At 41.2% G+C, this 21495-nt stretch overlaps 1 protein-coding gene across 1 annotated transcript in view; it reads right to left on the reverse strand.

Moving 5' to 3' along the window:
• Positions 1-280: 280 nt before the first annotated feature.
• Spop (speckle type BTB/POZ protein) overlaps positions 281-21495 on the reverse strand; it is a 77472-nt gene continuing 56257 nt past the window's right edge. The window contains exons 2-10 of the mRNA XM_021641638.2: positions 20985-21128; positions 20285-20406; positions 17255-17406; positions 17017-17144; positions 10231-10408; positions 7035-7090; positions 6449-6571; positions 2845-2987; positions 281-1546 (exon numbers count right to left, since the gene is read on the reverse strand). Coding sequence (XP_021497313.1) covers positions 1402-1546; positions 2845-2987; positions 6449-6571; positions 7035-7090; positions 10231-10408; positions 17017-17144; positions 17255-17406; positions 20285-20406; positions 20985-21062 — 1125 coding nt within the window. The 5' untranslated portion in view covers positions 21063-21128 and the 3' untranslated portion in view covers positions 281-1401. The remainder of the gene's footprint in view (positions 1547-2844; positions 2988-6448; positions 6572-7034; positions 7091-10230; positions 10409-17016; positions 17145-17254; positions 17407-20284; positions 20407-20984; positions 21129-21495) is intronic.

Genomic DNA, 21495 nt, shown 5'->3' on the forward strand with positions numbered 1-21495 from the left:
CTACAATTGCTTGCTTTGGCAGAGTAGGACCTGGTCCCAGTCTCTCATCAGGATGTGGTTGGCAGATCCTCAAGGAGGACAAAAGACTGGCAGATGCTGAGCTCACAAAGGAAACTTGAGACTATGGAGAATAAATAAATCCCTATTGCTTCTTAGACTTTTCAAACATAATCCCTACAAGATGAAGATCAAACCAGGGCTTCAAAATCCCATAAGGAAGAAACTCGGACCAAAGAGACAAGCCAGGTGAATGAAACAAAAGACCAGAGATACCACACAGTACAAAATAGTAATTATTTATATTTTCAAAAAGAAAAAGTTAACATTTGGAAGTCTCCCCTTTGGAAGAGGGGCTAATCAGAAGTGACAGGACTGGCTCCTATGCAGGCGACAAGTCAGATACAAACAGCCAGGCAATCTGGGCTGGGATTTTTTTCACATAGCAATAATAATAAAATTTCCTTTTCTCTTCTTTTTGTTTTATGCATTTTTTTGGATTTGTTTCTTCTTCTTCTTCTTTTTTTTTTTTTTAGAAAAAAAGGGAAGGAGAAGGGAAGAAAAAAAAATCAGAGAAAAATGAAAAAAAAAAAAAAAAAAAAAAGACAGTTTCCACGATATCTAAAAACAGAACCATAGTTCTTGTCAAGACAGTATGAATTCTGAATGAATTATTTTTTCCAGTTTTCAACACCAATAAAGATTTTTGCAAAAGCTACTACCATGAAAACTCATCTTCTGGATCAAATGGCCTCCTTCCCCCTTTGCCTTCACGCACCACTCTTCACGAGAGGACAAAAGGCTGGCTCTGCTCCTGCAGAGTAAGTGCTAACGAGAGAGCTCTTCTGATACTTGTACGGTGCAGTGAGGAGTTTCACAAATATCCAAGGTTTAGCACAGTTGGAAGGACTAAAATTTGCTTCTTTCAACATAAATACTACTGGAATCCACAAACTGATTTTTGAAAAAATTCTTCTCTCCTTTTCTCTTCTCTTAAAACTAAATGTCCTTTTTTTGTTTGTTTGTTTTTTCCTTTTTGCTCCAGGCACCTGACGATTTGTTCTGCTCAGTCAGATGCAGGCGGGTTTCTCCCAAGTACCGCTGCTGGGATGTGCTTGGGGCCAGCGCCTAAACTGAATCCCAGTGTCAAACTCGGTCAGGCCAAAGGGAACACGGTGACACAGCAACAGGGATTTTATTAGGTTGAGCAGCCCCGAGTCCTGGGCCCTTCCCTCCCCCCGTCCCCTAAGTTATTTAGTGCTGTTTGAAAGTCTGGGTCATGGTGCAGTCTTTCCCCCGACACAGTAAAAGCTCCACAGATTGCACTGTCTACCTGGTGGTCAGTGGCAGCAACAGTGGCTGCTGCTTCTGGAAAATAAACGGAGTCTCAGAACTGGCAGGATCTTAGGATTGCTTCAGGCGTTTGCGTGGGGGGCCCAGGAAAGGGCATTGTGCTGAAGCCAGAGAGCGGTAAGCTTCAGCCACTAAGTGGGGATGTGACACCACCATTGACTTCCACCCAGAGGTCTCCAAGACATCCGAAGCATGACTAGGAGAAATGTGGAGAGAGAGGTTACCAAAGGGAGTGTTCAAATGGACCAAACAGCTACCTATGTTTCCAGAGTTTGGTGTGAAGAGGTTAATGCAATAAGCACTAGCCAAACGAAACCCTTAACGTGCATAAGAATGTGCTTGCCAGACAATTTGCAGACCGGAAGACTGGGCTGTGGCTCTTCTAATTCCCAAAACTTGGACTCTGAGGTACTGCACTCTCAAAACGTGCTTGTTCATCAGACTCTTAACATTGTTGATGGCATTTACATTCCTGGATGCTAATAAAGAGAAAGAGCAAGCAAGGGCTCCCTCATTGTCCACCTCTGAGCGCCCACCTGGTGTTGCCATTTACTAGTCTTGTTGACCACAACGTACATCATGGCCAGGGCCTATCTGACGGTCAGAAAAGAGAAGAGCATAGCCACCTTTTGCTCAATGGCTGAGTCACCTTCTGAAAAGTAACAACTGCCTGTTCACCACAGTGAGCACACCTGACACTTACTGGTCCTTCCCTTCCTCCTCTGTCTCAGGCTAACATCTTAGAAACAACCATGTAGCTAGACCTAGAAGACATTATTTTCCCATATCTGGATATTTTCTGTATTAAAATTGTTCACTCATTTACCTGAACCTCTTAGATTTGTTAACCCCAAGGTGCTGTTGTGAAGGCTTTTCCCCCCCTCCAAATTTGGCTCCCCATCAGGCAAGGGAATAGTAAAGTACGTCCCAAGTAGAGAAGAAGGGCTATAGTCATAAGCTGTCTTAGCAACTCCAAACTACTTTAGAAAGTACTGTGGTGAGGTCACCTGTCACTGGGAATGAAATGACAGGTCTGGTGGACTGTTTGCTTTTCAAAATTGTCTTAACAACCAGTTAATGTCCATCAATTCTCTTTCCCTGAGCCTAACAGAGACTACAAAACATTTTTATTTTTCAGTAATTCATAAAAGATGAACCTCTATTCTAGAATCTCTCAGTCTTTCATCTTGCCAGTGAAAGTAAAATGAGATTGCTGTCATTTGGGGCACACAGCTTTTCCAGTCCAGCTAGTTATCACTACTAAGTTCTACCACTGTTTGGAACTAAGGAGCTTCACTCACAACTAGAACCTGATCCATGTAAGCAAAACCATGTAAGCTTACACACTGTGTAAGCTGAATGAAAAGATGAAAATTCTCTCTTACTACCAAAAGGTTAAGGGAGCTACTTGCTCACTTTATTCACTAACCCAAAGTCTTTCTTATTTCTTTATCCCAATTATTCTGAAAGAGTAACTTTGAAGATGCTACTTACTAGTTGATGAAATCCACTGCCTGAGTTTTCAGTTGATCGGCACTGTGGAGGTCAGCCAGGATGAGAATTTCTGCAGCGTTCTCCACGGAGAGGTTACTGCAGAGGGCGTCCTCGCACATGACCTTCAAGCGCTCCAGGGCGTACTGTAAAACAAGCAGTGCTCCGTCAGAGCAGCACTCTCTCAGGGCTAACTGCTACTCAAGTTGTTCTCCTTAGTGGTGCTGCTGGGTAACTGGGTATCTGAACAGAACGGCAGAGCAGGAGAAGCCAACACAGCAGTTATAAATGTACGCTCTGAAGGCCAGTTGTTTAAGCTTGACGTGGAGAGAACTGAAACAATGTGGACAGGGTCATCTATCAAGTTCTAAAGCTTACCTGTTAGAAAATGGCAATCAGAGCAGATTTATATTCCAAAGTTCTCTTTATCACCTGCTTTTTTCTTCTTCTTTTTACATTCTATACTTTTAAAAATTATTGATTTATTACTTATTACAATTTATTCACAAATTTAATTTATACAGTCTCCCGACTGTAGCACTCTCCCTCTCTTTTGTCCCCTTATGCCCCTTCCCTAGTCCACTGACAGTAGAAATCCTCCTCCCCTACTCTCTGACCCTAGCCTATTAGGTCTCATCAGGACTTGGTGTATCTTCTTCCTCTGTGGTCTGGCAAGACTGCCCCCCAAACAAGGTGAGGTGATCAAAGAGCAAGCCACTGAGTCCAGTCAGAGACAGTCCTTGCTCCTCTTACTAGGAAACCCACATAAAGACTGAGCTGCCTATGGTCTACATCTGAGCAGGGGGTCACCTGCCTTTCTTAAGCAATCACCACCTAACCTGACAGTGAGGCACTAGCCAGCTACAAGCCAGGAAAACACTGTATTACATCTTCTGCAGTCCTACTGCTTATAGCCAACTGAGCTGAAGCACAGGTTTTTTTGTTGTTGTTGTTTGTTTGTTTGTTTGAGACTGTGTAGCCCTGAATGTCCTGGAACTGTCTTTGTAAACCAGGCTGGCCTCGAACTCAGAGATCCGCCTGCCTCTGCCTCTGGAGTGTGAGGTTAAAGGCATATACCCCCACCACACCTGACACAGTTCTTTTTACTTAAGCATTGTCAATGCCCTGCCAAGATACCCCAACTGACCCATCAAGCTGTGAAAAGGGACTCTATGGTGGTTTTCATCAGCATCCCGGACACACATTGTTGCTGAGTGAGGGTGAAACCAAGGGCTTCTCTAAAACAGGAAAAGATAAATCAAGTTCTGTTTTATTGGGGTTGAGGTTAAGATTCCTAAGGTAAAAGGACAAAGCAGCAGAAATCTTGGTTTTGGCTTTAGTTTAAATACTCCTATTTTCTAAATAAATATCACAAACTTTCTGAAAATGGAAGATCTAGGTTAATGCTGGGCACACTGATCCAGCTGATTAGGTCTGATGCCATTGCTCCTTGCTCTCTAACATAGCATGAACTTACTAAGGAATAAAGGCATGAAACACAATGAATTAACAGGAGAAGCATTTGCTATGAGGCTTTCCACAGTCTCTCTATAGGGCCTCCAGCCTCAGGGCCTTAGAATTCAATGACAGAATGGCCCTCCAAGGCTGAATCATGGCAATCAAAACAAGACAATTTTATTATGAATTTCAGGCAAAGAGGTATACCTGCTGGCACTGTGATCTCCTGCAGTAAAAAAGAACTTTTATTGGTTTTGGTGCTGCTTTAATTTCTTATGTTCAAGCAACTGGAAACAGTTTTCATTGGAAAAGGGGAAATGACACTAGACAAGCAAGAAATGAGGGCGCTGGGGAAAGCTGAGTAGACGGTCAGTCTTTCTACAGAGCTAGAGACTGGCTCTCTTCTCCTGCTTTACACATTCCTTTAAAAGGACTTCTGCTGTGAATAGCTCTGATCCCGCCTGCATAATTAAACAAAAGTAGCCACTCTTGTCTCGTGGGGGGACAAAGTTTTTTTTTCCCCCCCTTAATTATGCTTCTGAAAACCCTGCCTAATGGCAGTACTTACTCGGGAGATTGAAACTGTGTCTCCTAGGCCTGGCCAGCATGTTTTGTTTTGTTTTTGGTCTAATTATACATGTCCCCAGGAGATTGGAAAGGCTCAGAAGAAGCTGTTTCAGCCTCCTGGGTAAATTCTAGGTGTTTAGATCCTTCCATGAAAGACTTCTTACTCTGTTTTACAAAACTCACAGAGAGGTATAAACATAAGGCATACCTTCAAACAGGCTTGGAGCAAAGGCCGCGCAGTGGGAAATTCTGAGTGGAATCTGAGAGTGCACATAGCAGCTTTTGATTACCCCACCCCATGCACTGGACAGGCTATGGTGTTCTTGGCTAGAGCCATTTTTTTCCTCAGAGACCCAGGACAAAGGCAGGTAGGCTCTGGACTCTAGCTAATGTGCCTCTACAATGAAAGTCAGTTCCCATTGTGTTCTCAGTCTTCTAATTAGATGTGATTCTTGAGGAAAGTGCTTCCAGGGTCAACTAAGCTGGAGAAATGCTGTCTGTTATTACTTGCTTTCAGAAATCTCTTAGTAAACTAAGTGGTGATATTCACTTTTGATCCCAGCCAGCACTTGGGAGGCAGAGGAAGACAGATTTAGAGTTCAAGGCCAGCCTGGTCTATAGTGCAAGTTCCAGGACAGTTAGGGCTACACGGAGAAACTCTTGTCTTGAAAAACCAGGTGATGGGGTGGGTGAAGGAGAGAAAATCTCAACTATCTTATCCTATCTATCTACTCTATCATATCTACGTACCCATCCATCCATCCATCCATCTAATTATCTATCTATCTATCTATCTATCTATCTATCTATCTATCTATCTATCTATCTAATTACCTACCTATCCATTCATCCACCCATCCATCCATCTATCTAATTATCTATCTATCTACCTACCTATCTATCTAATTATCTATCTATCTATCTATCTATCTAATTACCTATGTACCTACCTATTTATCCATCTATCTAATTACCTATGTACCTACCTATTTATCCATCTATCCATCCATCCATCCATCTATCTATCTATCTATCTATCTATCTATCTATCTATCTAATTACCTACCTATCTATCTATTGTAGAACTCAAAGGACAACTTGTAGTAGTCAGTTTCCCTACTCAGTGAATTCTGGGAATTGAACTCAGAGCTTCAGGCTTGGCAGCAAAGCACCCTTACCCACTGAGTACCTCACAGGCTCAAGACTATATATATTCTCTTTGATAAAGTTTGATAAGTGAATGATGTAAAAAAATCTTGAAAATTAGAAAGTACAGTGTAAATGTATTACCTAAATTTTTATTATTGATGAGGTTAAATTTAGCGTAGAATAAGAGGGGTGAATATCAAACATACCCTTCTTTTCCATAGTAGGGTGACCCTGATAGTTTACTATTCGGAGCAGGACACTTTTAGTACTGAAAGGTTATACATGTGTTGGAACAACATATATAAGTTAAGTTGTTCTGCCTAAATTAAGATGTATGTATGCTCACTTCACCCCTATATTAAGCCCTTTCAAAAAAACTGAAGGGGTCATAGTAACACCTGGTCCTGCGATTATTTTCCTATTTATGTCTTACCTTGTCAGCAGCTGCCAGCAAATCATCAGCCATTTTGTCAAGGTTTGGCGCTTTCCCCGTGTAGATGAAGCACATCATTTCCTTAAAAACTTCAGGTTCTACATCGTTAATTTCAACCCGATTCTATGCCAGAAAAGCCGAGAATGAGAAACATCCCCCCAAAACAAAATTCCCAAACTATTCATGATTTTAAGTTCTGGTGAGCAACTAAACCCTAACATGGTTAGAAAATGTCTCTCTCCTGACTGTTTTTTTAAGTAGCTTTCCTCCCATCACTGTAAACTACCTTTATTTCCTCAAATACAGTGTAGAACAACTACATATGTGATTTTTTTTTTTTTTTTTAAATCTCTGGACTTTCTAATATCCCAAACTGTTCAGATGACCTGCTGAGCACTAAGTAAGTCCACTTCACCTGAGATACTCCCAGGCAACCTCTCTGTTCTCAGGAGGTTATCTGTTCAAGAAAAACTCTACTTAATGACACGGCAAGAAAAAGATAATTAGGAAAATAAATCTGCCAGACTGGGAAAGGTCTGATTTTAATCACTGGGTTAAAAAGATGCATGTCCAACCTGTTACACACCTTTTTGCTCTCCTCCATTTCATGTTCAAACATGGCACTGAAAACTGGAGACCGAGCTAAAAGTAAGAGCGAAACAATGAGGTTATCACGTGGGAACTTTCAATTACCCCAGTAAGAATAAAGATCTTTGTTCTTCCTGTCCTATTCCCAAAGAAATGCTCTTGGACTCAAATCACATTGGAATTACAAAACATAAACATATGTTTTCAAAACATTTCACTGGCTCTATTTTAATAATCTACATTTTAAGAAAATTATCTGTGTGCCACAACAGTGGTAGAATATACTACTTGTATAGACTTTGAAATTCAAATGGAAGGTAGCCATGGTCTGAGTAGGGTGCTCTAATGCCTGGGTTTTGGCTGACACAAAGGTACCTCTATAGAGACCACAGAGCAAGAAGGTCAAAAGCTGGTTCAATGGCATACACTTGCTTGATAATGAAAGTTTAAGGCAAGTTGTCTGTTACTCTGGCTATGGGTTCTCAGTGACATTGATATCATCCCCAAAAAGGCTGTAAACAGCCTTACGTGGTATAATGGTTTACAGCCCTTCAAAACTCTCTTTACTTGATAGAATCATCTTCTTTAGCATTTAATTTCTTTCATTATGGAGAATTCAGTTTTTCTCTTTAGAAATGGGAATGAAGAAAAACAGTCAAGAAACAGAGCTATGGCCCATATACCTTTAATGAACACCCATGACACCTATGAAATGGTGCGCACGCATGCGCGCGCGCACACACACACTCACTCACAGAAATAACCTACTTTCAATCACAAGAAGTAATAAAATGACTAAGAACTCAAAAATGTTCATGTTGCTAAGTAAATCAAAGGTTGGGGTCAAAGTTGAAAGTCCAACCCTGTACCCAAGAGTGGGAGGACAGATGGAGAGGTAGGAAGGTGGAAAGAGACGTAGAACTTTTGGCCTGCAGTTTATGTGAGAAAGAACTAATTTTAGCTCTGTCATTTTCTAACCATCTTCTTGAGAAAATTATTTAACCTTCTGAATCTTTTCTTTTTTTAATTTATAAATGAACTAGGCATAGTAGCACACACCTGTAAGGCAGGATAATTCTGAGTGTGAGATCAGACTGGGTTACAAAGCAGAAATTTCTCCCTACTTTTTCAGCTTTCAATTGTGAACCTCAGTATTTTCATCTATTTCAGAAGGTGATATCTCGACATTCTTATCTCAAAAGAGTTACAGGCTCTATGGTACTCATGGGGTGGTGCTTTAACACAAGGAAGGGGTCCACATCAGCAGGGAGGGCTTAGAAAGTCACCAGCAGACAGACCACAGCTGATGCAATGGGAACAGAATCCCTGAGAGAACAGAGGGAATACTGAAGCAGACCCTTATGGCTAGCTGGTATCTGAAGGGAAAAGGAAGAGGGAGTGAAGCCACAGCATAGAAATAGCTGGGATGGAGTGCATGCCAAGCACACATGGGGCTCAGGGTTCAATTTTCTGAGCTGTAAGGGGAAAGAACAAGGTAGTCAAAGAACTGGGAGAAAAGTGGAACATGGAATCAACTAGTACATGATTGAGCCTCTCAAACTTAGAAACTAACAGGCCATTCACGTATCTTTAGAAAACTGCTTTCCTGGCAAGGAGGTGAACTGAGGACAATGTGTGGAAAGAAAGTAGACAGCGAGTGTGCTACCTCAAGATACTCAGCTCAGGTATGTGGGGGGAAAGAGAGCATATGCACTGAGAGAAAAAGGCTTCTGGAAAGGCAGGATGAGCTTCAGAGAGCAGAACTTCCATTCTGAAGTTGAGGATACCTCCTTGCCACTCAAAAGGCAGGTGGGCGGACAATAAGCATCAAGGGCCTCCTGCAAGGAATCACGGGCAAAGGCATCCTGTAGGAGTTGGAAGAGGTTGGAGGGGAATGGCTGAAGTCTGAAGTATCTACTGTTGGGAAAAAGAAAGGAAGCTAACTGCATCTACAGAAAGACATGGGGGGAGGGCAGGGGAATGGCTCAGTGGATAAAATAGTTGCTGTATATAAGTATGAAGACCTCTGGATCCCTAACACCACCTAAAAACCAGGTATGTATCCATAACTCCAGCACTGGGTGGAGACATGGGTGGGACACAAGTGGATCGCTGAGCCTCACTGACCAGTCAGTCCAGTAAAAATGGTAAGCTCCATACGACTGAGATGCCCTATCTCAAAAAGTGATGCAGAAAGTGACAGAAGAAGATATTCAACCTCTGTCCTCTGCTCATACACACAAAGTACATGTACTTTCATAGGCATGTGCAAATACAAGTTTGTACCACACACACAAGTAAGAGATAAATATTAAAAAGCGCATTGACAGCAATACTTAGTTGAGGCAGAAATGGGAAGTTGTCACATGAGTCAGGCTGAACTTATCTCAAGTGTGTACTTTAGAATGATGGCACTGAGACATCTCAGCAAAGGAGTCTTGGGAAAAAGTTTGCTACTTGGAGAGTCACTCGATCCTCTCACATGCTCTGTGGTCTGCAGAGCAGTGTGTGGCTAGAGCTCCCCTTCTATAACATGAAGTGAGCTCTCTTAGTTCCTCCTCTCATGTCTTTCTGGCCTTAAAAGATCAAGGACCTGACAGAACAAGACCTGATCCTCTGGGTCAGTAGCAATAGGCTCATTTTTCTTGCATGTTTATAGTGGACAGACAACTATCTGAGGCCTAGTCTCAGCTTGACAGCACTTTGTCTTTAGACTAGACTCCTTTTCACTGCATCAGAGCCCAACTAGGAGCTACCACCTGCTCTTAGGTACGCCAAGAGCTACCTTCCCAGTACAAAGATAAGCAATACCTTTGTATAACCATCGATTATACTTTGTCTACTCAAGACAAACCAGAAATGGTATTTCTATGGAGAATAGCCTTTTTTATGAAGACTGCCTTCAGAATATAAAAATACAGTCCAGGTATGGTGGCATACACATATTACTTCAGCACTAGGGGTAGAGGTAGGGGCTGAGGACTCAAAGTTTGAGGATAGTCTGGGCTAACAAGTTCCAAGTCAGCCTAAGCTATAAAGTGAGACCCTATCTCAAAACACCAAAATGAAAATGAATTTTAAAAATTTATTTAGGTGCAGAGTTCAAAAGTTGAAGTTGTTCCAAAGGGAATTTTGTAGCCACTATTTTTCCTATTGCATCAAAATTATAAAGTGAACCATGAATAAATACCAACCTGCTAAGATAGCCTTGTGAGCCTGGAATTCCTGGCCAGCCACACACAAGCAGCAGTCTGTGAATCGGGAATTCTCCCACAGCCCTCCTAACTCATCTGCCAACCGGCACTCAGGAACCTTTACCATGTTCATGGTATTCTGTCCAGAAATATTGACAGAATCTTGTACTACACTCACCTGTGAAATATAAGGAGACAAAAACAAAGCTTTTGTTACCAGCAACAGAGAGAGAATTTCTCCTTCAGTGCTACAGATAATTAGATACCACATTTTCTTGAAACTATCTCCACATATCAAGACTTTCTCCTTTGGATCAATTATTTCCTCATTTATTATAACCACACCTCCTTTATGCCATACTTCAGGACAATGACAGCCCCACAGTATAAGTTTTCCTCCAGTTCTAAGAAGTTCCATCCCCTTCCAAACCTAAGCACATCCACCAAGTAGAAACTGACAAGAACATATGCTTAACTTCAAGTATACCCCTTACCCAGCCTTAAAAAAAAAGTCACACACAAAGAGCTGTACAGAGGTCACCATATAAAACTCTGTAAAGAAATCAAGTAACTTAAGCCCAAAAGCATTTCACTTACTTTAGTTAGGTCAGGAAACACAGGTAAAGCATACTTTTTATAGGACTTGGTAAATAACTGGCATTTCTCAACAATGTTTGATTAATGAACATGATGGCCCAATGCCCAATGAAGACAGAGCTAGGAAGGCCTTCCAGTAGGGATAACTGGGCAGGTATACCCGAAGTTTTACACCTGAACTCAGTCATCTGTGACAATGACATTCAAGATGGCTAACTGCAGGTTACACATGTGTTTATAACCCTGGAATAGAAGGACAGAGCCAATCATACGGAAGGCTCCAACTTCCCACTCTGCCTTCAGTAACATGTTCCAACTAGTTGAATTAATTTAACCTAGATAGAAACCAAGCTAAATTTATAGATGGGTTATTGGAAGTCAGATGTTAAGATACCAATTATAAAGATTTACAAATCACATTAACATTATAAAATATGCCAGTCATCATACAAAAAATAAAATCCTGCAGTCATGCAACCATTATATCTACTGTATTTTCTCTCCTATAATATATTATGTTAGAAAAGTTAAGTCTAAGCAGAACGCAAGCCCTGAGAATTGACTTCCTTCTCTTCTACTGCTAAGAGTCTGATGAGAAAGACAGTTTAAGAACATCCTTGATGACCCAGATTTCTTTTGACCTTCAAGATGCAAGTCATCCTTTAGCTGCAGTCATAGACCCAGAGGCAAAGTTAATGCTTGATCCAAATGACCTATAATGCCGTCTGTGTAAGAGTGAGACATTTACTACCAGGTCAAGAAACTTATTCATTTGTTTAAAACCAGCTGTTACAATCTTGCACAAGGAGGCAGTCAAGTTAATCAGTTATGAATGTTCAGCATTAGAGCATACTTATCAGACATAGTTCATAACAGTATTCTAATAACAAGAACCCAGCACAGACCACCCCACAGGAGCCTCTCCTGTCCTTTCTAAGATTTCTAATATGGCTCAACCATTTTCTCATATTAATAGCACTCTCTTTTCTTTGATATAATATTAACACTAAAAGTGAAAGTTGTCAGTTCCCAGTTATAGTTCTAAATTCTGGTTTTAAAAAGAGGAAAAGACCAGTTAAACCCAACCTCCTCAAAGGGAAAGTCAGGAGCCCCAGGGACGGCCAATGAAGGGAATGGAGAAAGCTTTTGGCACTATGTTGCTGGTTTGAATTAAACCAGGCTGACAGGGGCCCAAAATCATTAGCGCTTAATAGCAACTGAGTAGACGGGGTAAAATGAATTGGCAAAAGCTAAGCTGAATGTCCAATGAACTACGGTTACCAGTGGACCTTCTGCTGGCTAGGTACATGCTTTGTAATGAGTGGGGCCCAAGAACGTGACACCTCTCAGGATGGCACTCCTTCTCTCTGGACACAGGAACACAGCAGCAAAGAGAATGTACCTTTCCTGTGTGAGCCGTGCTTATTCTGTAGATATATGGATGCTTGGACTCTCCAGAGCTCTGAATGTCTGGCACCTCTTACCAACATTAAATTCGCTTAATTAAAAATAAATTTTAAATGGCACTCACAAATGAGTCTTCAGAGCCCAAACTTTTAGCTTAGAGAGGGATTGTTTTCCTCTACAAATGATTATGCTAAAATGAGACCATTTGGAGAAAAACGAAAGACTTTTTTTATGCCTATAAAGTTGACTATGGAGACTCATTCAGAACTGCAGCTGTGAAGATGATGTGACTGTGACATTTATTTCGTCTTATAAATGAATGCATGAAAATGTCTCAGGAAGGCTGTATAATCTCCCAAGCTTCAAGTTATAGGAGGGTCTCACTTTTAAAGTCAACTTCTCTTTCCTCTCTCTCTCTCTCTCTCTTTTTTTTTTTGTTTTTTGAGACAGGTTTTTTTTTTTTTTCCTATGTAGCCCTGGCTGTCCTCAGATTCAGAGATATGCCTGCCTCTGCCTCCTGAGTATGGAATTAAAGGCTTGGGTCAGAATGCCCAGCTTCAACTTCTCTTTCCAAGAAAATGAAATCTAAAAATAAAAATTTAAAAAGAAAATTCATGAATGACTGAGGACTGTCAAGTGTTATATGTTCATCCACATAAAAGGGAAATCCATGAAAACATTTAATACTTATGAAAGACTAAGGACTATAGAATCTTGTACATTCATCTCCATAAATGGGAAAATCCACAGAACACTAGTGTCTCTGTAACTAAAAACTGGACCTAAGGTTTTTACAGTGTTTACAGTGCAGCGCATCGTTCAAAGCAAAACAATCACGAAGAACAAACTCTATAACCACAAAAGAGACTGCACTAAAAATAAACTGTGATTACATATAAAGTCCAAGTTTTAGAAACAATGTTAAAACAATAAAAGCAAGTCCTAAATGACAATAGTCAACAGTTTCATAAAACTCAAAACCAAGTAAATCTGAAGATTGTATTGTTTAGGCGTACCCTCACAGAATAATGTAAAAACTGACGTGACTTCCTTGCTCTCTGAGGGTCAGGGGACAGTAAGGGAACAGCACACACAGGCTTTCTTCACATTACTGACATCCTGGTGATATGTGTTTATTACATCAACATGCTTTATGACCTACAAATTTGCTGCATTATCACGTTAACGTCTTTGCGCATCAAGAGAAAATATTGGTTGTTTCATACAGTGCAATTAATGCATACCAACAATTCACTAGTAAAAAGGAAAAATGAATAGACATTTATTTAAAATTGGACAAAAGTACATAGTCTCAAGCAACCAAAGAAATGTTCTAGGCATGAGAATGGAAAGTGTGTTTGAGAAGCAAAAGCTAATGTCTGGCTACTTTGTAAGTGGTATTTCACACGGTGTTTCTATTTCTTTTTAACTACCACCTTACAAAGAGGACTCTTCCATCTGCACAGGCAATGAAGGGGGGGATATGTGCACCTTCACTGCTAACGAATATTTGTTTTCAATATAAGTAGCTGGAAAGGGTTAACTGAAGCTAAAAATGTTCACAAAGATTTTTCTATGGCCCAAATTATTAAGGAGAAAATTAAAATAATTTAAACTTTTTTTTAATGTTCTCCATTTCATTACCAAAGTAAATAGTCTCTGTTAAGAAAACTTGCTCTCCTGGGTGAATGGCATTCAGCTCTACTGAGTACAACATAGCAGACAGGAAGTGGGAAATGGAGAGCTGACATGGCCTTGACATTAATTTGCTGTACAACGTTAGGAAAAATTACCTGACCTCCCGAGGCACTGCTTTTCTCGGTGTAACAAGAAATGAAAAAACAAAACAAAACAACAGCAACAACAAAAAAAACAGAACTAACCCAGCTCAAAAGATTGTGATAAAGGATGATTCAAGAAATGCTTAGAAAATACTTGTAAGTATGTTAATTAAACAAAATCAACTTGGAAGAATCGCCATATTTCCTAATAGACACAAATCACCAAGACTTGAAGGTGGACCCCCTGCGGCACATTCTAAACCAGACCACCCACCTGATAGTTTCTGCTTACACGCTGACTTAAACTCTCAGCGGTAGTAACACCGCTGAAACAAAGGCTCAACACCCATGGGTGTGGCTCTCTGTCTTTCACTTAGGGTTCCCTCCTGACCTCTGACAGGACCCAGAACCTTTGAAGCAGTTTTTCTTAGTGCACATGAGGATAGCACAAAGTATCTGGGCACAGTCTGAGGGTGCAATGCAGCACAGTAGGTTCTTGCACCTCAATTTCAATGTGGATATCCTTTCATAAAAACCTCGAAATAATTAGAAAAAAATTAATAGAAAATAAAATATACACGAATTAGAATAAACTTATTTATAACTACTCTGCCAACACAGGAGAAACAGGTCAAAGTAATAGGACTTAAATGAAAAATGGTCTAGCTGTGAAAAGTGCTAAAAACTTGGATGAATTGCAGACATTTTAAAAACCCACACATCCAATACACACCCCCACGCAGCCGTCTTGCAGTGTTGAATGCTACTAAGTCCACAGAGAGCCTTGGAACAGGATCGAGTCTCACTAGGCACAAGACCAAGTATGAGAAGCAACACTCGGCACCTGTGGCCAACTGGGAAGTGTGAGAGGAACAGATGGCACACCTGGTTCTATGGCGAGAAAGCACGGCATCAGCAGAACCCAGCAGACGTTTCCCTGTTCAACATCTCCTCATTTCCAATGTGTCATCTCACTTCCCTTCTAAGTCAGTAAGGCAAATCTAAACTTAACCACAGGATTTCTCCTAAGAGAATTTCATCTGAGGAAGTGAAGAGAGAATGCTGGAACTCAGCCGCAGACCTAACCATCGGATAAGAGTAACCAAGTAAGGGCAGGCCAAATGGAACAGTATCGGGAAAGAGGAAGCAGCACAGAAGAAAAAGGATGGACCCACTCAGACCTGCAAATGCTACAAGTCACAGCACTGCCTAAATGCCAGAGGTAATATTTAGTGAAGATTTGCTTCAGAAAAGCTTGAAGACTGGCTTTCATTTCTAACAAAATTATAATTTTACACTATCTTAGAGTTTTTCTTGAAACACAAGTCTTCAGCACTCAGGAGGCTAAGCAGAAAGATAGCGGTGAGCTTGAGGTCCACCCTAGGCTACAGAGAAACCTGCTTAAAAAAAGAGGCGAGTGGGGGCTGGTCACGGTGGTGCACACCTTTAATCCCAGCACATTCAAGAGGCAGAGGCAGGTAGATCTCTGTGAGTTTGAGGATAGCCTGGTCTACAAAGAGTCCAGGATAGTCAAGGCTCTGTTACACAGAGAAACCCTGTCCGGAAAGGCCAAAAACAAAAAATTAAACAAAGAAACCCCCCACAAATCCCTAGGATAGGCAACAGGTAAAGATGGAAACTGATGTTGTTTATATAACATCTAAGCTCAAACAAAGCCGTTATAGTCATTCTCATTGTACTGCTCAGGCAAGTGAGTGTGACCTAACGCTAACAGGACATATGTTCATTAAACATAAAACAAGTGCCGTATGTCACATATTGATACAGATGCTGATATTCTACCATTTCATCCAGTCACTCTGCAATTAAAATGGAGAGGGAATTGCTATTATGCAAACTAAATTTTACCTTTTCAGTGTGCAAAGTTTCTTAATCATTAGCAATTATTTGTTACAATCCACAAGCATACTACTGCTGGCCATGCTTCTTTCCTGAAAGGGCAAGATTCCTAAGGGCTAAGTTTCTGGACTACACAGGTGTGGTACGCCTTTAGAATGGTCATTAACTCGCAGTACAAGCCTATTATTCGATGAGCTAGCTGACAATTGGGACTCTTGGCTGCACTCTGCCTCACGAAAGTACAATGGTTATTTGCTTGACTCTCAGACGTTTTCTGACTATGAGATGTACAGGAGTACTAATACTCTAGTTTACAGGGTAGAGCTTTTTCTTGTCAACCCAAGTTGCTTACATTCTAGTTGTATGGAAAATGGCATGAAATGACTCATTAAAATATACACTATCCATATTAAAAACCCCCTTTTAATTGGATCTTGGGTCAAGGAATTTTTCAAAGCTTCTTCAGAGGCTCTTAGGCCTCTGGTGAGAGAGACTGACCTTCCATTCTGACAATAGCCATCTCTCCCCCTCTAAGGTACACGTTTCCACAGTTTTCACCCTAGAAAAACTGGCCCCCCACTCTCCAACTCCAGCAAGACAAACCATGCACACCCAACTCCTGGAACACCTAGTTTACAGAGCAGGAAATGAGAGCACCACAGTCAAACACCTGGACTCGCCACTAAACAAGGAGCCAGGAACTTTAAGCAACAGATATACAAATTTAGTTGCAGATGCTAGCCGCTGCTCAGCTTGAAGTGTCAGACCTTCAAATATTGTTTGAAAAAAAAACAAAAACAAAAACAAAAAACAAAACCCACAGTTAAGAAAGAAAGAAAGAAAGAAAGAAAGAAAGAAAAAAAAAAAAAACAAAAAAAAAACAGTGAGGATCCTGACTCAAGCAACTCAAAACTGACAGATACAATCTTTGTTCCTATGAACAGTAACAAGTGGAGAGCTCAAGTGCCCAGCAACCTTGAAATCATAAGGCAGTTCAATCAGTCACATAAATAACGTTTGTGCAGAACCACTCCCCTTGGGAATTTTTCTCATTCCACATCCTTGACACAATACAATTAAGCTTACCAATACACACCAGGTCAGGGAATTGCCAGTCTCAAAGCAGAGCAAAAGGACTCACCTCGCAGAAGAGGGTGAGCTTGTCATCAGGGAGAAGCCCATTGGCCTCGTCCAAGAGAAAATCTCTACGGATGAATTTTTTGAATCCCCAGTCTTTGCCTTGCACGAACCTATAAGCTCGCTGACTCTCTGGGATGAAAAATGGAAAGAGTCATATTTAGAGTTACTTAAAGACCAACTCAAATACACAACTTATCGGTGTATGAAGGCACTGGAGGTGAAAGTAGAAAAACATTTACCCATAGCTTTGGTTTCTTCTCCCTTGGCATTCAGGATGGAGAACTTGAACTTTGCTCGAACTTCACTCTTTGGACAGCTGACCAACAGCAGATAAAGCGACAGGTAATCTTTGCTTTCTTCATCTAGCCCTTTCGGGTTTACTCGCAAACACCTGCTCAACACAGAAACCAAAGTGGGTCAAAAGAACAGTTATAGTTCCTGCACTCTAGCATGGAACATCAGAACCCAGAGAGTGTTTCTGTTTGTGCTGTTATAAGGTTTCGTTTTGTCAAACTCTTAGCCCCTTACCAGGACACTGGTTCAATAGAAACTTTTCTATAGCTTTTAAAAAACAGACAAAAATAAAAGGACATCCACATCCCTTACCTCTGCCATCCCTTTACAACTGCCAAGTCATTCACTTGCCTTACTCTAAAATATTTAAAAGTTGTTCAGGCTAGTCTTTCTTCACTCTTCTATCTCAGAAATGGTAGCCCTTAGTTTCTCATCAAGAAATAATTTTTTTAAAAAGTCAGGAGAGAGCCTTTTAGTAACACTGTGGGAAATTATTCTGGAGACTATAAACATAGTAACACTTTTTTGTTTGTTTGCTTTTCTAGACAGGGTTTCTCTGTGTAACAAACCTGGCTATGCTAGAACTTGCTGTGTAGACACGGCTGGCCTTGAACTCACAAAGATCCACCTGCTTCTCCTTCCCAGGTGTTGGGATTAAAGGCACATATCATCACCCCTGGCTGATACATACTCTTTTTATAGGTATTTTTTTGCATATGTGCACATGTGTGTGTGTGTGTGTGTGAGAGAGAGAGAGAGAGAGAGAGAGAGAGAGAGAGATCTATGGAGGTCAAAGACACGGGATTCCTCTAGAGCTGGAGTCAGGGGCTTGTGAGCCATCCAATGTGTACACTAGGAACTAAACTCAGATCCTCTGCAAGAATAGCAAGTATTCTCACCTGCTGAGCCACTTCTCTAACCTCCAGAAATTATATTTTAAGATTTAAAATAGCAGGGGCATTATGGAAGAAGCACAGATAAAAGTAAAACTCTTATTCTACAGGGGAATGTTTTAAGCTTGGCTTCTAAATATGAGTTTGAAATGCCAATCTGTTAAAGATGATTCAAAACAGAACTTAGACTGAACTTAATAGGTTCAACTGAGTGAAGTTGCAAATGCCATTAGCTGAAGTGCATGTAGTTCAAACACTGTTCTACCACACAGAATACACAAGCCACGTGTATCTTCAGGCCTAGCCAAAGTTATGTCACTTCTCTCAAACAGGTGGTCTAATCTAGTGCCTCTCTAGGGAGTACAGATGCCATATATATCACTGTACAAGATGTTAAAGAGGTTTAAATATAATGCCTGGGGAATAACATTTCGCTCTGTACTTAGTCTGCCGTTGAATGTACAAAGTCAACAAATATTAAATTAATAAACTCTTCAGTGGGTTATCAGAGATCAACGTGGTGGTTCAGAGACAAAATGTTTTGATCATTGCTGGGGACATATAGTTGTATCCTTAGCTACCTGCTCCTATTCCTCAAGATGACACTGAGGTTAGAAGGCACTCATCCTCATTCCCAGATCATATTTACCTGGCAATAGGCACTTATCCAGGGATCCCAGACTCAATCCATTTGTGCGTGAGCAACACACTCTTGACTATGCAGTCAATTCAGAGAACACTCAAAGACTTGTTGGCATGTGGTAGATATGCCCATTGTTACTTCAAGTATAGGGAAGCTATATTTAAGACATTTAATAGCATGGGGATAAGGTCTGCAATGCAACAATGTGTCTCCTGGATGAAATTTATCTCCATCCTGCCACTTACAAGGCCAAATAAATCTCTTATTGTGAAAAAGTAGGCTATTATTATTATCTGAGATAGGATCTTATGTGGTTCAGGCTGGCCTCAAACTCTCTATATAGTAAGGATGACTTTGAACCTTTGCCCTGCTCTCCTTTTTGAGAAACAGTCTCACTATAAAACCCTGGTTACCCTGGAACTTGCTATAGACCAGGTTGACCCTGAATTCAGAGATCCACTCTGGCCCCCGAGTTCAGGGATGAAAGGCCTGTGCCAGCATACCCAACCTCCCCAGGAACTTTTGTGAGAGGCGGAGAACCTCACCACCCCTGAGTGGTGGGATTCCAAGTGTCTACTGCTACGCCTCATGAGCTCTGGAGATGGAGTCTAAGTCTCCATGTGTGTGCAGACAACTTAAAAGTCAAGATTTTGTGTTAAAAAAATTTACATGTGTTGCCAGACAGGATGGCACATGCCTTTAATCTCAGCATTCAGGAAGTAGAGGCAGGTGGACCATCGTGAGTTCAAGGTTAGTCTGGCCTACATGGTGAGTTTCAGGCCAGCCAACACTACATAGTGAGATTGCATCTCAAAACAAACAAAAAGAAACCCAGAAAAATTGGACTTACTGCTTTTTTTTTTTTGAAAAGCCAGACAATCTGGTGGTAGTTGGCCCTTCACACAGAGTTCTGGTTAGCTAGAGCTGGGTGGCTGCCAGGTCTGCAGGTACTCACTGCAGTACCAAGAACAAGCCTTAACCCTCACACTGACAGATGAGCCGTCTGCTGCTGAGCTACACGCCCAGCCCTCCTTTAAAAATTTAAATTACCTTTATTAATTCCTTTTGTTTACCTGTAAGTGGGTCCATGAGTGCCACAGTTTGAGTGTGGAGGTCAGAGGACAACTTGAACAAATCAGTTCTTTTCCTTCCACCATGCGGGCCCCAGGGAGCAAACGTGGATCTTCAGGTAACACCAGCCCTCTTTTTTTCACTTTTATCAGCCTACACAACTTGAGTTTACTAAACTATACTAAACTCATTAAATTATTTCAACCACTTGTTAGTTAGCACCTACTGTGTCTGGCCCTACTATTGGCAATGGGGGATAAGAAACTAAAATCCTGCCTTTAAGAATTTACATTCTATCCATATCCTATTAAACCAGGAAACACAGCGACTTATAGAAAAAGTTTACAACTAGAGGCATTCTTCCTCACCATTTCAGTTTATCATTGGCTCCTGATGAAAAAGTTGAACTTTTTATGACTTCACCCATTTCCTCCCGGCAAAAACTAAAGTTATTGATGGTCCACATGTAGGAGAATTTCACTACCTTGATCTGTTGATAGAAAATTAGGAAGGAATTAAATAGGATGTGGGCAACCTGGAAAAAACAGGCTGAAGATCAGACAAGCATCCTTCCCTTATCCCCACAGGAAGACATCAGTTCATTATAAGAAATTAAAGAAATCTCAGTGACCTACTGTTTGATAACTTTTTCAACTTCTGAAAACACTGGCTGGAAGTAAGACAAGCACAGTCAAGGGAAGAACAGCAACAATAACAACAACAGATGGACAGGGTAGGTTGGGAATGTTAAAGCTCCGCCGCCCTTAAAAAGCCCATAACTTGAGATGCTGATGCCATCCCTAGGGCCGGGAATCTAAGCACTGCTCTGAGCTTTAGGACACCCTATCAAGGAGGACGTAAAAGATCCGGCCAAAGAGTCCCCCTGAAACCACCATAGAAAAGCACTACCCTTGGGAATTCAGATTGTATGTCAGAAAAACAAGAAATGCAAGGCTAAAAAGGACCTCATCTTGTGCTATTTGGCAGATACGCCCCAGAGAAACTAGGAAACTCAAGAGTTAGAAAGTGATTATGTTGCTTTTACCACTAGTGAAAACACAAACTTACCTGTGTATAGCACCAGCTCTCAGCCACGGGACCACTCGACATTTCTGCCGGAGGTGGAGGACTTGGAACCCTTGACATCGCCAGTTTGAAGGTTAAACTGGGTTTCCAAAGTCAGGAGGCAAAGATTTCTGGTTTTTCTTCACCCTGGTAAGACCCAATAATTAAAAAGATTTATTAGACTTTATTTTAGAATGGATTACTTTAATATTTTTAAATTTTTAAAAATTTATTCACTTTACATCCCGATCATAGGCCCTTCCTGATTCTACCCTCCCTCTTTCCTCCTTCCCCTCCCCAACTCCTCAGAAAGGGGGAACCCTCCTCTCCTACCAACTGAGCCCAGCCTATCAAGCCTCATCAGGACTGCCCAAATCCTCTTCCTCTGTACCAAGGGGAAGTGATTGAAGAGGGGCAACAGAGTCCATGTCAGAGACAGCTCCTGTTCCCTTATTAGGCCACCCACATGGTGACTGAGCTGCCTATCAGCTAACATCTGAGCAGGGGCCCTAGA

The sequence above is a fragment of the Meriones unguiculatus genome, chromosome 7 (assembly GCF_030254825.1).
Source record: "Meriones unguiculatus strain TT.TT164.6M chromosome 7, Bangor_MerUng_6.1, whole genome shotgun sequence".
NCBI classification, from domain to species: Eukaryota; Metazoa; Chordata; class Mammalia; order Rodentia; family Muridae; genus Meriones; species Meriones unguiculatus.